The sequence below is a fragment of the Tiliqua scincoides genome, chromosome 6, assembly GCF_035046505.1.
Source record: "Tiliqua scincoides isolate rTilSci1 chromosome 6, rTilSci1.hap2, whole genome shotgun sequence".
NCBI lineage: Eukaryota > Metazoa > Chordata > Lepidosauria > Squamata > Scincidae > Tiliqua > Tiliqua scincoides.
Window position 1 is genome coordinate 88,623,816 of NC_089826.1, and position 14,418 is coordinate 88,638,233.

Sequence of the window (14,418 nt, forward strand, 5' to 3'; positions counted from 1 at the left end):
AAACCTTGCTGGATCAGTCCAAAGACCCATCTCATCCAGCTTCCTGTATCTCACAGTGGCCCACCTGATGCCTCTGGGAGCACACAAGACCACAAGAGCCCTGTGTCCTGTTGCCACTCCCTCGCACCTGGCATTTTGAGATAGCCTACTTCTAAAGTGCAAGACTGACTTCTTGCACTTAAAGTGCAACTGATCGATTCAGAGGGCCTATGAATTGTGAGAATCTGAAGTGATTTAGGGCACAATCCTAACTAGGTCTACTCAGTAGTAAGTCCTATTTTGTTCAACAACAACAACAGTATTTATATACCGCTTTTCAACAAAAAGTTCACAAAGCGGTTTACAGAGAAAATCAAATATCTAATGGCTCCCTGTCCCAAAAGGGCTCACAATCTAAAAAGATGCAACACCAGCAGACAGCCACAAGAAAAGACACTGCTGGGGTGAGGTGGGCCAGTTACTCTCCCCCTGCTAAATAAAAGAGGAGCACCCACTTGAAAAAGTGCCTCTTAACCAGTTAGCAGGGGCTTGCTCTCAGGAAAGTGTGGCTGGGATTGCAGCCTAAGTAAAGCAGAGTGCACTGTTTAAAAATCTATCCATGTTAGCTTTTGCAGTTTGCATCTCCAAAATATGTGAAATTCATAATTCTTATAGAGCAAACAATTCAATCAGAGATCGGAGAGTTTCAGAATCTGGGATCATTATGTGTAAAATTATATGTTTAGATTAAATTATATTTCATAACTTTACTGGCAGTATACAAAGTGGTTTACTATTGGGGCAAATCCATCACTCATCCTGGTTTATTTGCAAATTATGCATGGAATGAACCACGATTGCCTGGATCAGGAATAGCAACAGATTCTAACTTGTTCTAAGTGCTGGAAGTGGAATACTTGTTCCCACCACATCCTGAAAAACAGAAGGTATATGCCCAAGGCTAGGAAACACTACGAAACCCGGGATTCGTTCCTGCTTTGGCATGATTTCGGAACCAAACCACACAATAAGACACTTAAAAACCTCCAGAGGTTTGTTGCAGAAGAAACAACATATGTTGTAGGAACAACAAAGATTCTAGTAGCGTATTTGTTTCAGTATGAGCTTTCAGGACTAGAGTCAATTCTGTCTGATGCATGAAGTGAGGTAGTCCGGTATAGATGGGGTAGAGAGAGAGAAAAACAAAGGTTGTAAATTATGGGGGTTGAAGGAATGTGGGATGGAAGAAGTAGAGTCAATGAACATTTGACTCTGCTCTCATTATGTAGTGACAATTCACAACAGTCCTAGTGGATAGAGTAGTCTCTCTGGTTGGACTGAGTTAATTATCTAGGGCTGTGATCCTATGCACACTTTCCTAGGAGTAAGTTGCACTGAAAACAATGGGACTTACTTCTGAGTCAACAAGTATAGGATTGTGCTGTAATAGCAATAACAACTAATCAGTTAAAAACCCATTACCTAAAGCTGTCAACTATAAACTGATCTGGAAAAGTTTGCCTAAAGAGCCTTGTCTTGGGTAACTTTCAGAAGCTCAGTCCAAGATGCAGGTTCCATAATAGGAGAAAGGCAACTACAGAAAATGCCCCATCAAGCCACCTGCCTTATTCCTGGAGGTTGTCTCAAATGATCTCAGTGCATGTGAGGGGATGTATGGGAGAATATGATCCTTAAAGTTTCTGAGACCATTTGTTTTTTAATCATTGAGCCTAATATTTTTGGAGTGTACACTGGAAAGCCTAAAGATAAACACTGTATTTTGGGTAGGTTTTCATCTGTTGCACCTATTTGAGAGAAACACCCTCCTTTCATAGTTATTTGGGATTCTTTCATTTTACAAGCCTTCCAAATCTGACCTTGGCCCAGGAGTCTGCAATGAAGCCAGTCTGCCTCTTTGGGCTTATGACTGCTGTGCTGTTAACGTGGTCACTTATGGCAGAAAGGAGACAACCACAACTTCCTTTTAAAACACGGCATTGGGTGTAGTATGCTAGGATTTGTAGACCAGGAACCTTCAGTTGAATTGCCTTGACCCAGAAAAGACAGGGTGTGCAGCCGAGAATTCCTACACTCTAACGTTTGGTTCAAACAGGTTTCGGATGATGTCCTGGGAATGCCCAGTTTTTCCAGTTTAGCATGCCCAGGAACACGTGCTAAACTTGCTGCTCTCTGCAAGTGGTGCTGACTGAATGAGCAGCTTGGCTGAAAACTGTTAGTGAGCTATCTCAGCATGACTCTGGGGGGCAGAAAGACCTGAGTCATCCCAGAGCCGAGCAAAAATGAGCGGTTCATGGATCTGTTTGATAGCATCTGTTCTAGTTAGACTGAGGAATTTACAACAGCTGCCAAATTTGCCAAGTAAGTTGGTGTTTACTGAGAAAGAGGATTACGTTAAACCACAGCAAGGCCTCGTAACTTGCATGGAGATGCTGGGGGAGTGAGACTGCTGGTCGGTGAGAAACCCTTTTGGGGAATGATGCAGCTCTGGCAGTGGGGTGCAAGAGCAGCAGTAATGTGCACATTGTTCTTGCGGTAATTGAACCCAGTCAATTTGCACAATTAATCTTTAATATCCTGCTGCTCCTTCCCCCTGCTCTGGACCATTATGGAGCACTTTATGCTCAGCAAGTGCTGAGATTCTCTGACTACTGATCCATCAAAAGCCCCATTAAATAATCGTGATGTTCCAGACATCTCCAGTCACACAAGGGAGGGTGGCTGCTCCTTTAATGGATTGAGATGGCAGTCGGCAGTTTGGCATTGTTAGTTACTGACGGAACAGAGCATGGAACTTCTGGCAGCTCCCTGCTCTGGGTCTGAGAGTTTTCTTCCATGACCAATGAAGAGGGCTTGGAGATCAAGTTTCTTTCATTCAGCACTCTTTGGTGAGCACTTGACTATTGACTGCTGCAGTGGTGTAGCTACAAGGGGGACAGCATAGTAAGTACTGCAGGTGTCACAACTCACCTTGTAAGTGGCCCCTCCCTTCTGCGCTCTCGCACATTGCCATAGCTGCCAGGAATGGATTCAATGGCAAGCTGGAGGGGTTGCTTACACAGTGACACCTGCAGTACATACCGTGCCGTGACAAATGTCCTTGTTGTTCTATCCCCCTCTGGACTTTAAGGCTGCAATTCTGTACACACTTATCTGGGAGTAAGTCCAGCTGAACTCAATGGGATTTACTTATGAGTAGGCATAGGATTTTGCTATCAGCAAAATAGCTTTTGTGGTGTATATAAGAAATCATCCATATGGCGCCAGGGCTGCAATCCTATACCTGTTTTCCTGGGAGTAAGCATAATTGAACATAGTGGAATTTGCATCTGAGTAGACATGCATAGGATTGTGCTGCAGGTGTGGCTGGTCCAAATTCTGAGGTTTGGTCCAATTCTCACTAGTAGAGGATGTTTGCTTGTTTAATGTTATAAACATTGTATCCTTTCTGCCACATCAAGACTGTGCCCAGGATGTCCAACAAGAAACTGGTCAACTGAGCCCAACATAAAACAACCAAATAATTAAAACACTTGCAGTGAAATGACAGCAAGAGGGGGAAAAAGCAAACACCCACAACCGTAAAGCTCAAAAAAAGGCAAAATAGCATGAAAGGCCAAGTGAGACATGTGCCTAAATGTCCAGTATGTCCTGAAGGGTGGGGGTTTGTTTTATTTATAAACAGCAAGTGGCAGAGACTGTGGAACGTGACCAAACTACTACAGAGGAGGTGGTGGCTTGTCCTGAGTACGTTTCCCCTGCCATGGTATCAATACTGACTGCATCTCTCCATGTGCCGATTTTGGTTGGGCAGAAGTAGCTTCCAATCAAAAGCTCCCACCCAACCAATACTGCATGGGGATGTGTGTGAGATTATAATCAACACTGTGGCAGGGAAAAAGTAGTAAAACTCTCCTTCTTCCTCATTGCAGTTTGGGCATATTCCACAGCCACTCCCACTTACAATTTATAAATAAAACTTACCCTCCCCCCCCGCACCCTAACACCAGGGACAGGAGAGTGAAAGCAGGCTGACCCCCCCCCCCCTTCTGACCTGTGCAACAAGTCCCTGAGCTTCTCTCTACTTGGTTTCAACATGACCAGTGACTGTTACCGGTTGGAGTTCCAGTGAAGCCAGACATGCTCTCTTTACATTCTCACATAACACCAGAACCAGGAGACATCCACTAAAATTGAGTGTTGGGAGAGTTAGAACAGGCAAAAGAAAATATTTCTTTACTCAGCGTGTGGTCAGTCTGTGGCACTCCTTGCCACAGGATGTGGTGATGGCGACTGGCCTGGATGCCTTTAAAAGGGGATTGGACAAGTTTCTGGAGGAAAAATCCATTACGGGGTACAAGCCATGATGTGTATGTGCAACCTCCTGATTTTAGAAATGGGCTATGTCAGAAGGCCAGATGCAAGGGAGGGCACCAGGATGCAGGTCTCTTGTTATCTGGTGTGCTCCCTGGGGCATTTGGTGGGCCACTGTGAGATACAGGAAGCTGGACTAGATGGGCCTATGGCCTGATCCAGTGGGGCTGTTCTTATGTTCTTAAGTGGTCATTTCAAGAATCTAGATCTCATTTGCAAACACTGCTTTCAGCTTACCTGATTTGGGCCTCGGTTGTTTCACACTTTAAAGGCTAACAGGGCTTCTTTCATTACAGGGAACCATAAAAGGTGAACAATGTTGGACAGTCTTTCTATCGCAGTATAATTTCTGTTCTGCCTCTCTGTGTGCTGGAGGAATTTTACAACAAAACAATTTGAAAAAGAAGCTATTCTAAAATGCTGCTACTTACTCCTTTTTTTTTTTTTTTTTAAGTGAGACAGCTCACAATTTAATCCCAAACCTCACAACTCCAGCAGATGCCTTCACCTTAGCTCACTTTTTGGAACTTCTGCTAAATGTTTCAGGTCTTGAAATCCCAGGGAACGGGAATTCCCTTCTAACCAACAAATTCATCCATTTGCTCCTCTTAGGAAAAGAGGAGGGTGAAATGGTTAATGCTGCCACCTAGTGTTGGATATTGTTGCGTAAAACAAGGAGTTGTATTTGGTAGGTTTGGTGTGCAATTCCCATAAGCCAGACTTGTTGTCCACCAAGCACCAGCTGTTTTTGAGCCCCTGGTGGGCATCACAAGCCCAGCAGGGGCTCAATACGTCTCCTGTTTTTGTTCTCTGAAAAAAGGGGTGTGAGGGCTGTGGAGAGATCGTGCTTCTGGCAAAGCTATCGTACGTGGCTTGTGACTTATGGATTGTGTTGAACTTCTCCAAGATGTGCAGGCCAGAAGTCAATGTATAGTTGTTGTTCAGGGCCAACTACAGTCATCCCTTGGTATCTGCCGGGATCTGTTCCAGGACCCCTTGAGATTACCTAATCCTGTGGGTGCTGGAGTCCAGCATCCAATGCATGCAGAGACTTACCTGGAGGCCTCTGGAGGCTGCTCCCGGGTTGTGCTGGGCCTGCAAGGCACTTAATTGGCCTCCACGTGCCTCAGAATGCCTCATAGAGGCCCCCCGGAAACAACTGCTGGTTTTTGGATACACCTTCAGGTTTGTTTCCAAAAACTGGCAGTCATTTCCAAAGGCCTCTGTGAGGAATTCTGAGGTCCATTGAGGCCAATGAAGTGCCTCACGGGCCCAGTACAACCCAGGAACAGTCTCCAGAGGCCTCCGGGTAAGTCAGAGAAGCAACAGAGAAACCTCTGATTTGGGGGTCCTTTATCTACAGATGGTTAAATCCACAGTTACAGGACCCACAGATCTGGAGGGTCCACTGTATTGTGTTAACCTGTGTGATTCATGGCATCCGGTCTCCCTCTCGTACTATGGAGGTAATGTTCGTCCTGGATCACAAAAGAGGAGTCCATGATGCAGCTGCCTTCCATCAGGACTGGCCCATCCATGAGACCACGTGAAGCAGTTGTCTCAGGCAGCAGAATGGTGCGGGTGCCCATCTCTATCCACCAACTTGCCTACTTTGCTTCTCCTTCTCCTTCCACTTCCTAGATTAGAAAAGGAAGAGGTGACACAGGAAGAGGAAATTTGGGGAGGGGCTGGGAGGATGTCCATCACTGTAATTGTACATAATGGCAAATCTGTGATCCATTCCTTTATTCTTTTATTCTGTTTCGTAGCTCTGAATTGTCCAGAAGGTCAGATTTACCAGCAGTGCGGAAGCCCATGCAATCAAACCTGTCGGTCCCTGTCCTACCCAGATGCAGACTGCAGTGAGTTGTGTATGGAAGGTTGTTATTGCCCAGTTGGATTGTACCTCGATCAGCAGGGAGACTGTGTGTCTAAGTCCCAGTGCTCTTGTTATTATGATGGTGAGATCTTCCAACCAGATGATGTCTTCTCAGATCATCATACCATGTGGTAAGTGTAGCACTACACTGTTTAGCAGTCTAGTGATAATCTGCATTAGAGCAGGTGCAATTTTCAGGGAATCCTAGCTGCCCCATAGGAACTGCACCAGCACTTCTTAATCACCAAGTGTCCATTCCACCTAAATTGTTTGGGTCAGTACAGTGGCGTAGCTAGAGAGGGTACAAAGCACTAAGTTTCAGAGCCAGGCATTTGCCTTGGTTTTGCTCCCACAGCCTGGAATGGTTAAGAACATAAGAACATAAGAACAGCCCCACTGGATCAGGCCATAGGCCCATCTAGTCCAGCTTCCTGTATCTCACAGCGGCCCACCAAATGCCCCAGGGAGCACACCAGATAACAAGAGACCTCATCCTGGTGCCCTCCCTTGCATCTGGCATTCTGACATAACCCATTTCTAAAATCAGGAGGTTGCGCATACACATCATGGCTTGTACCCCATAATGGATTTTTCCTCCAGAAACTTGTCCAATCCCCTTTTAAAGGCGTCTAGGGTAGACGCCAGCACCACATCCTGTGGCAAGGAGTTCCACAAACCAACCACACGCTGAGTAAAGAAATATTTTCTTTTGTCTGTCCTAACCCGCCCAACACTCAATTTTAGTGGATGTCCCCTGGTTCTGGTATTATGTGAGAGTGTAAAGAGCATCTCCCTATCCACTCTGTCCATTCCCTGCATAATTTTGTATGTCTCAATCATGTCCCCCCTCAAGCGTCTCTTTTCTAGGCTGAAGAGGCCCAAACGCCATAGCCTTTCCTCATAAGGAAGGTGCCCCAGCCCCGTCATCATCTTAGTCGCTCTCTTTTGCACCTTTTCCATTTCCACTATGTCTTTTTTGAGATGCGGCAACCAGAACTGGACACAATACTCCAGGTGTGGCTTTACCATCGATTTGTACAACGGCATTATAATACTAGCCGTTTTGTTCTCAATACCCTTCCTAATGATCCCAAGCATAGAATTGGCCTTCTTCACTGCCGCCGCACATTGGGTCGACACTTTCTGGGTTCTTTTATTTATTTATTTATTTATTTATTTATTTATTTATTATGAACACACACAGACATACAAACATATAACATACATTTAGGAGTGCTAAATACCATATACCATTACTCATTAATCATACTATATCTCCTAATCTACTACTCATCTACTACTGCCTCTTATTAGTTTTTCCATTTATTTATATAATATATACTAAATTTTCCCTAATGCCCTGTACTATATTTTCTAAATTTTCACTTTCTATCAAACATAAACTTACTTCAATTACTCATTAATATTAAAACAAAATAATCTAATTACCAAAGTATAATTGTATTGGCAACCTTCAGTCTCGAAAGACTATGGTATTGCGCTCTGAAAGGTGGTTCTGGCACAGCGTCTAGTGTGGCTGAAAAGGCCGATTTGGGAGTGACAATCCCTTCCACAATGGGAGCAAGTACAGTCTGTCCCTGGTCTGTCTCCCTGGCTATGGGCCTTCCTTCTTTACCTCTTTGCCTCAGACTGTTGGCCAAGTGTCTCTTCAAACTGGGAAAGGCCATGCTGCACAGCCTGCCTCCAAGCAGGCCGCTCAGAGGCCAGGGTTTCCCACCTGTTGAGGTCCATCCCTAAGGCCTTCAGATCCCTCTTGCAGATGTCCTTGTATCGCAGCTGTGGTCTACCTGTAGGGCGCTTTCCTTGCACGAGTTCTCCATAGAGGAGATCCTTTGAGATCTGGCCATCATCCATTCTCACAACATGACCGAGCCAACGCAGGCGTCTCTGTTTCAGCAGTGCATACCTGCTAGGGATTCCAGCACGTTCCAGGACTGTGTTGTTAGAAACTTTGTCCTGCCAGGTGATGCCGAGAATGCGCCGGAGGCAGCGCATGTGGAAAGCGTTCAGTTTCCTCTCCTGTTGTGAGCGGAGAGTCGATGACTTGCTGCAGTACAGAAGTGTACTCAGGACGCAAGCTCTGAAGAAGTAGATGGAAGAATTGTTTTATATGTTGTTATACTTTGGTATGGTCTACATACCAAAGTATAACAACATATAAAACAATTCTTCCATCTACTTCTAACTCTTCTACTCATTTATATATTGTATATATAAATATATATTGATTGATCAAATATACTAGATTTTTCCTAATTCCCTATATCTTTTCTAAATATTCACTTTTTATCATCTCAACTAGTTCAATTACTCATTAATATCAAATAATAATAATCTAATTTCCAAATTATAATAAAACCAACAATCTCTTATAATATGTTCTTTACCATTCTCCAATCTAATTACATTTTTTTCTTTAACATAATAACCACCTATAAAACAATTCATCCACACGCTAACGTTTCCAGCTATTTTTTCTAATTCATTCTAATTCGTATATATCCATTTCGTATGTATTTATTTTTAAAATAAATTTAAACCAGTTATTAACTAAATAAAATCCTCCAATTTTCTTTAAACCTCAGGTTAACCCTCAGGTTTCTTTTTCTTTCTTTCTTTCCATTTTTTCTCCTATAATATCTTTAATAATGTATCTCCATAACAGAATCCAATAAGCCCACACTTTCTTGTATAAGGTATGTTCATTCTTCTAATTAACTGGGATATGTTTTCTTCTTTTTGTTCCAACAAATTTTGTATTTTGTTCACCCATCTTCTCTATCTTAATCTCCATCAGCGTCCCCTCTAGATCCTGTTGATTTTCCACTCTTCTAGTTTCTGTATCCACTCTTCTGATGATGATTTCATCCCTTACCATCATCTTTTCCGCTTTCTCCTTCTTTTTATCTTCTGTTTTCTTCACATCTTCCAATTGCTCCTTTCACACATCTATCTGTTGAGAGAGAGTCTTTAAATTGGCTTGAATCTGCAAGGACCAACTCAACTACTGTCTTCTCATTGTGAGCAATTTTTCCAAATTTTTGAGGATCATTTGAGTCCAAATATCTGGAACAGGCTCCATCTTGCAATTGCTCACAAGATGTCCACGGCGTATTATTCTCCTTACTTCCACCACATGTTTTTTCAGTCAGGCATTTTTTGAATTTTTCTTACAGATAACAATGTGATTAATGTAGAAAAACAAAACGAAAGAAACAGTCTCAAGGAGACAAAACTCTTTCAAGTCTAGTAAAAATTATGTCCACAAGTAATTCTGGATTTTAGTTCACACACCAAATTACATTTATAATTATAATCCATGACTGATTTATTCCACTACAAAGATAAAGAGCACTTTCAATATCCTTAAAAAAGTTTCTCATTAACTCCTTCAGTGTATCCAGGGCTTTTAACCAAATCAGTCAATCAAAGCCGGGGACAATATTAACACATACTTATCTTAAATTTCTAACTTAAACTTTACGCTTCATGCTTTTTCTTCCATATGGTATCTTAGCACGGAGCCAGCAGCTTGATTGCAGACACTGCACCTCTCCCAATACTGTCCCTGACGATTAGGTTTCCGAGAAGAAAGCCCCCCCCCCCCCGGTAGGGCTTTCAAAATTTCAGGTACTTTGCATGCTGCCGTGAGGCTTCCTACAGAACTTGGTGCTTTACACTCCCTCTAGCTATGCCACTGGTTTAGCAGTTGGCCTGGCCATGGGATCCTAGACTAGTGTATAGATGTGAGCCCTTGACTAGTGTCCACCCCTTGCACAGGCTGGCCGTCACATACCATCTCACATAAGGTTGATGTACCTTTTTATCAGTTGGTAGTGGTGTCATGAATCACCTTGACTTTAGAATGGGGGGCATATCTACATTTTTTTTAAAGAAATAATGAATGTTGAAAAGTGTGGCTGATGATGTTTTGCAAAATATGCATTCTCAGCATTCATTCTAAGGTAAAAAAAAAGTAAAGAAGAAAAAAGGTAATCCTGGGACAGTGTTTATATGAACTGGGTTTACAGTATCATCTGGGACAGCATTCCTTGTAGACCACAACAGTATTTATATGTCACTTTTCAACAAAAAAACTTCACAAAGTAGTTTACAGGCAAAGTCAAATAATTAAATGGCTTCCTGCCCTAAAAGGGCTCACTTGTGACAGTGAGCATGTTTTGCCAGGGGGATTTTGGGATGGAGATAGAGTCGCTCCCATGTTGTATTGTTTCGAAAGGCAAGTCCCTTTGCCGCAGGAGTCACTCCTGCACAGCCATGTCTTGCAATTATCGCCTGTGGTAGGCTAGCCCAAGTGTCTGTCTGTCTGTCTGTCTGTCTGTCTGTCTGTCTGTCTGTCTGTCTCTCTCTCTCTCTCTCTCTCTCTCTCTCTGAGAGAGAGGGAGAATATCTTATGCTTCAACTTTTTCCTTTTTTTCCAGCTATTGTGAAAATGGGTTCATGCATTGTAGCGCAAACAGGCTTCCAGGGACATTGGTACCAAATGTTTTCTTTCAACATCGGTCTTCTTCCAGAGGTTAGTAAAATGCTTTTAAAAATCAAAGTATATTTATATACATATGGGCAGAATCTATAAGCAGGAAACTGTTAATTAACATTGCTGGGACCTTTGCTGACTTGAACTTACTTATGAGTAAATATTCATTCACAATAGAGTTTGTATTCCTGTATTTTTCTTTCTAAGCAAAGAGAAGCCTGACCTGCAGGCCACCGCTGACCACGTTTGTCTGTCCTGCAAATAATCCAAGAGCTGAAGGGGTAGAATGTATGAAGACCTGCCAAAACTATGACTTGGGCTGCATTAGCCATGGATGTGTATCTGGCTGCCTCTGTCCCACTGGATGGGTAGGAAAAATGAGAACCGTTAATTGCAGTTATAAAAGAAAATGACAGAGGAACGGATGTCTGTCTGTCTTTCTTAACTACGTCTCTGCCTACTATCTGCCTATGATGTGGTGTTGCATTTCCATACTTTAAGAAAGATGAAGGTGACACACAGATAGGGGTGGGCTTAATTTTCAGTGGGCAGGGAGCATTCCATAAGGTGCATTCCTTCTCCCCATATCACAATGATTACTGGCCTGCCAGATCATCTTTCCATTGGATACTGCAGGAATGGTATTGTTTGGCACTAGATGGCAGTATCGTCCAGTTGACAAGGAGAATTACTCTTCTCTCTGCCTGGAATTTAATTTCTCTTCTGTGATTATTTTCATCTCCTCTGCAAATACTTACTTACTTACTTACTTACTTACTTACTTACTTAGGGCCCAATCCTATCCAACTTTCCAATGCCAGTGCAGCTGCAATGCAGCCCCAAGAAAAAGGAACACACGTTCCCTTATCTCAGTGGTTTTCAGACTGGAGCGTCAGGACGCCCCAGCCTGAGGGCCCTGGCCTCTTTCCCCTTAAGGGGCAGGGGCAGGGGGAGGCAGAGAGGAGGCAGCGACACGATCCCCAGGAAGGATAGTTTGCTCTCCCTGTCTTAACTTATACAAGCACAAACATGTTTGCATAATAAACTGTCCATAAACTGCTTGCTTCTGTTTTAGGTGCGACATGGAAACAAATGCATTGTACCTGCAAAATGCCCCTGTTTTCACAATGGGCAAGAGTTTGCCCCGGGAGAGACTGTGATGAAAGATTGTAATACTTGGTAAGAAGTGGGGTTACTTTTAACTGATGGTCAGTTATGTCTTTCTAGTATGATTTGTCAGGAACTGTTGGTGAATCTTGTCTTTTGTAGTTGTTATCAATTAGTCTTCTATAAAACAATACACTTTCTTTAAATAATCTGTAAATTCCTATTTCCTGTTTACCAGCTCTGTCTGTCTGTCTGTCTGTCTGTCTGTCTGTCTGTCTAAAAGTGTACTAGGTAGATGATATAGGTAGTACAGTGTCAGTAGATGCAGTGACATGCATGTAGAAGTGTTAGAGAATGCTTGTATTTTTTCACAGATTTTTGTTTTGTTTTACAAAAATGAGAAGTGCAGAAAGCAGCGTTATGTGTTTTTATTTCGATGTAACTCAGAAACTCCCCCCACCACTAATAGGAGACGGGATTGGTGGCAACCACAGCATTTGGTTTGCTACCAAGGTCATTCAAAATGTGCAGGCCCCTTGGTCATGTTGATGTCATCGCTGTAGGGAACGGTTCTGATTCCTGAACAGCTTGGTTGGGGAGAATCTGGCTGGAAGGTTGGCCATCACTGATCTAAGTAGTAGCTAATTATTTTTGCATGAATCCAACCTTGCTTTTGGTTCTAAATTATGAAGTAGACTTCTGCCAACATGCAGAAATAGCAGTAATAGCTGCTGATCTTCCATTTGCAGTGTCTGTCGGGCTCGAAAGTGGGAATGTACAGAACATGTCTGTGGTGGCACCTGCTCGGTCATCGGCACAGCCCATTACCTAACCTTTGATGGACTGCAGTACAAGTTTCCAGGCAACTGTCAGTATGTGCTAGTTCAGGTAAGAGCTAGAATAAAGCATGGACAGTGATAATGGTGGAGAGTTTGTGGAGAGATATGTACAGGGTGACCCAAAAAAACCCAGAACCCATAAAAAATTTATTAAATCCTACAAAGGTCCAGTAAATTTCAAGAAACTTTTCCGTGGTTGACCAAGACATACTGGGGAAGATTATTGTTCCAATATTTCATGCACAAAGTCGACTTGTATACCCTGAAAGAAAAGAAGAAGAAAAATTAAAATTAACAGTTTTATTCAAAGATTTGTGGGTTCTGTTTTTTTTGGGTCACCCTGTATAAAACCATCCTAGGTAACTTAACTATAAAACTTGTTGCCTTCCCTCAAAATTCTTCAGATGTTTCACTTCAGAAGGACTCCCCAAATTCCACTTCAGATCAGATTTGTGGTCGCAACTGTCTTGATGTTCCATTATGATCCACCTAGTTTGTCCTGCAGGAAAAAATCCAAAATCCTGACAGTCCCAACTGGGGATCAGTTGTGAGTTGGCTTGAAAGGCCACACACTTATACCAAACGTAGATGTGCTACCACCCAGGTTAACTACTAGTTCAGGGGTGCTCACACTTTTTTGGCTCGAGAGCTGCTTTGAAACCCAGAAAGGCCCGGAGATCTACCAGAGTTTTTTTTACAATGTTCGCACCATCATAACATATAACATTTATGTGTACAATGTATGTTGGTGTACCTTGAGCCCCACTGAGTATAACAGGACTTACTCCTGAGTAGACATGCCTAGGATTAGGCTGTGAGGCTGCAATCCTAGCCACACTTACCTGGGAGTAAGCCCCATTGAGTACAATGGGCCTTACTCCCGCCTTTTCTTCCCAGAGGCACCTGAAGGGGGGGTCGGCACTCTGCGATCTACTCATTTTGCCTTGCGATCTACAGGTAGATCGCGATCCACCTATTGAGCACCCCTGTACTAGTTCATAAACCCAGGGAAGGTGAAATGTCTTTAGGCATCCTGTCTACTCAGAGGAAGAGAAGCATTCAAGTCTTAGGACTCTTCCTCCTCCTGAATACAGGCAAAAGTTTAAGTAGAGTGAGTTTGTGGTTGACACTGGATTTAGTTGAATTATTTCCCACCAAGAATCACACACTACAGTAAAGTTTTAGAATAAAATACAAGACATTAAGATTCTTTAGAAATGCCCCGAAGGAAGAACGAGTCTGTAACTGTGGCCTTAGAGAGGTAGACTCTCTTTTACACATTGTTTTGCACTGTGTTGGCAATCAAGTGCCTAGAAATCAGTACCTTCTCCCATTAAGAACTAAAAAAGGTCTTTCTGAGAATGTTTGCCTACAATTTTTGTTGGCGGGAGATTCTAAACTCGTGACCTTTCCAGTTGCGAAATTTTTACACCTGAGTAACTTGAAGAGGGCTAATCTGTTGGTCCTAAGCAACCTGGAGTTACCGCTCAAGTAAATTGTTGTGTTTTAACCTTTATCTTTATTTGCTTTTTAACATATATTTATATATTGGATTGTTTACAGATATTATGTGTTAATTTTTATGCCTAATAAAGGTTTGATTGATTGATTGATTGACATTAAGATTCTTGTAAAACTATTATAAAAATTATACATGAGCAAAATAGAAAAAAAAATAAAGCTAAACTCCTAACCTAATACAG

The 14,418-nt window shown here is 42.7% G+C and overlaps 1 protein-coding gene across 1 annotated transcript in view; it reads left to right on the forward strand.

The window, feature by feature from the left end:
• Positions 1-14,418, forward strand: part of VWF (von Willebrand factor) — a 160,105-nt gene that overhangs the window by 56,637 nt on the left and 89,050 nt on the right. Inside the window, exons 16-20 of the mRNA XM_066631945.1 lie at positions 6,141-6,381; positions 10,714-10,808; positions 10,977-11,137; positions 11,845-11,948; positions 12,626-12,764. Of these exons, the coding sequence (XP_066488042.1) occupies positions 6,141-6,381; positions 10,714-10,808; positions 10,977-11,137; positions 11,845-11,948; positions 12,626-12,764 (740 nt within the window). The remainder of the gene's footprint in view (positions 1-6,140; positions 6,382-10,713; positions 10,809-10,976; positions 11,138-11,844; positions 11,949-12,625; positions 12,765-14,418) is intronic.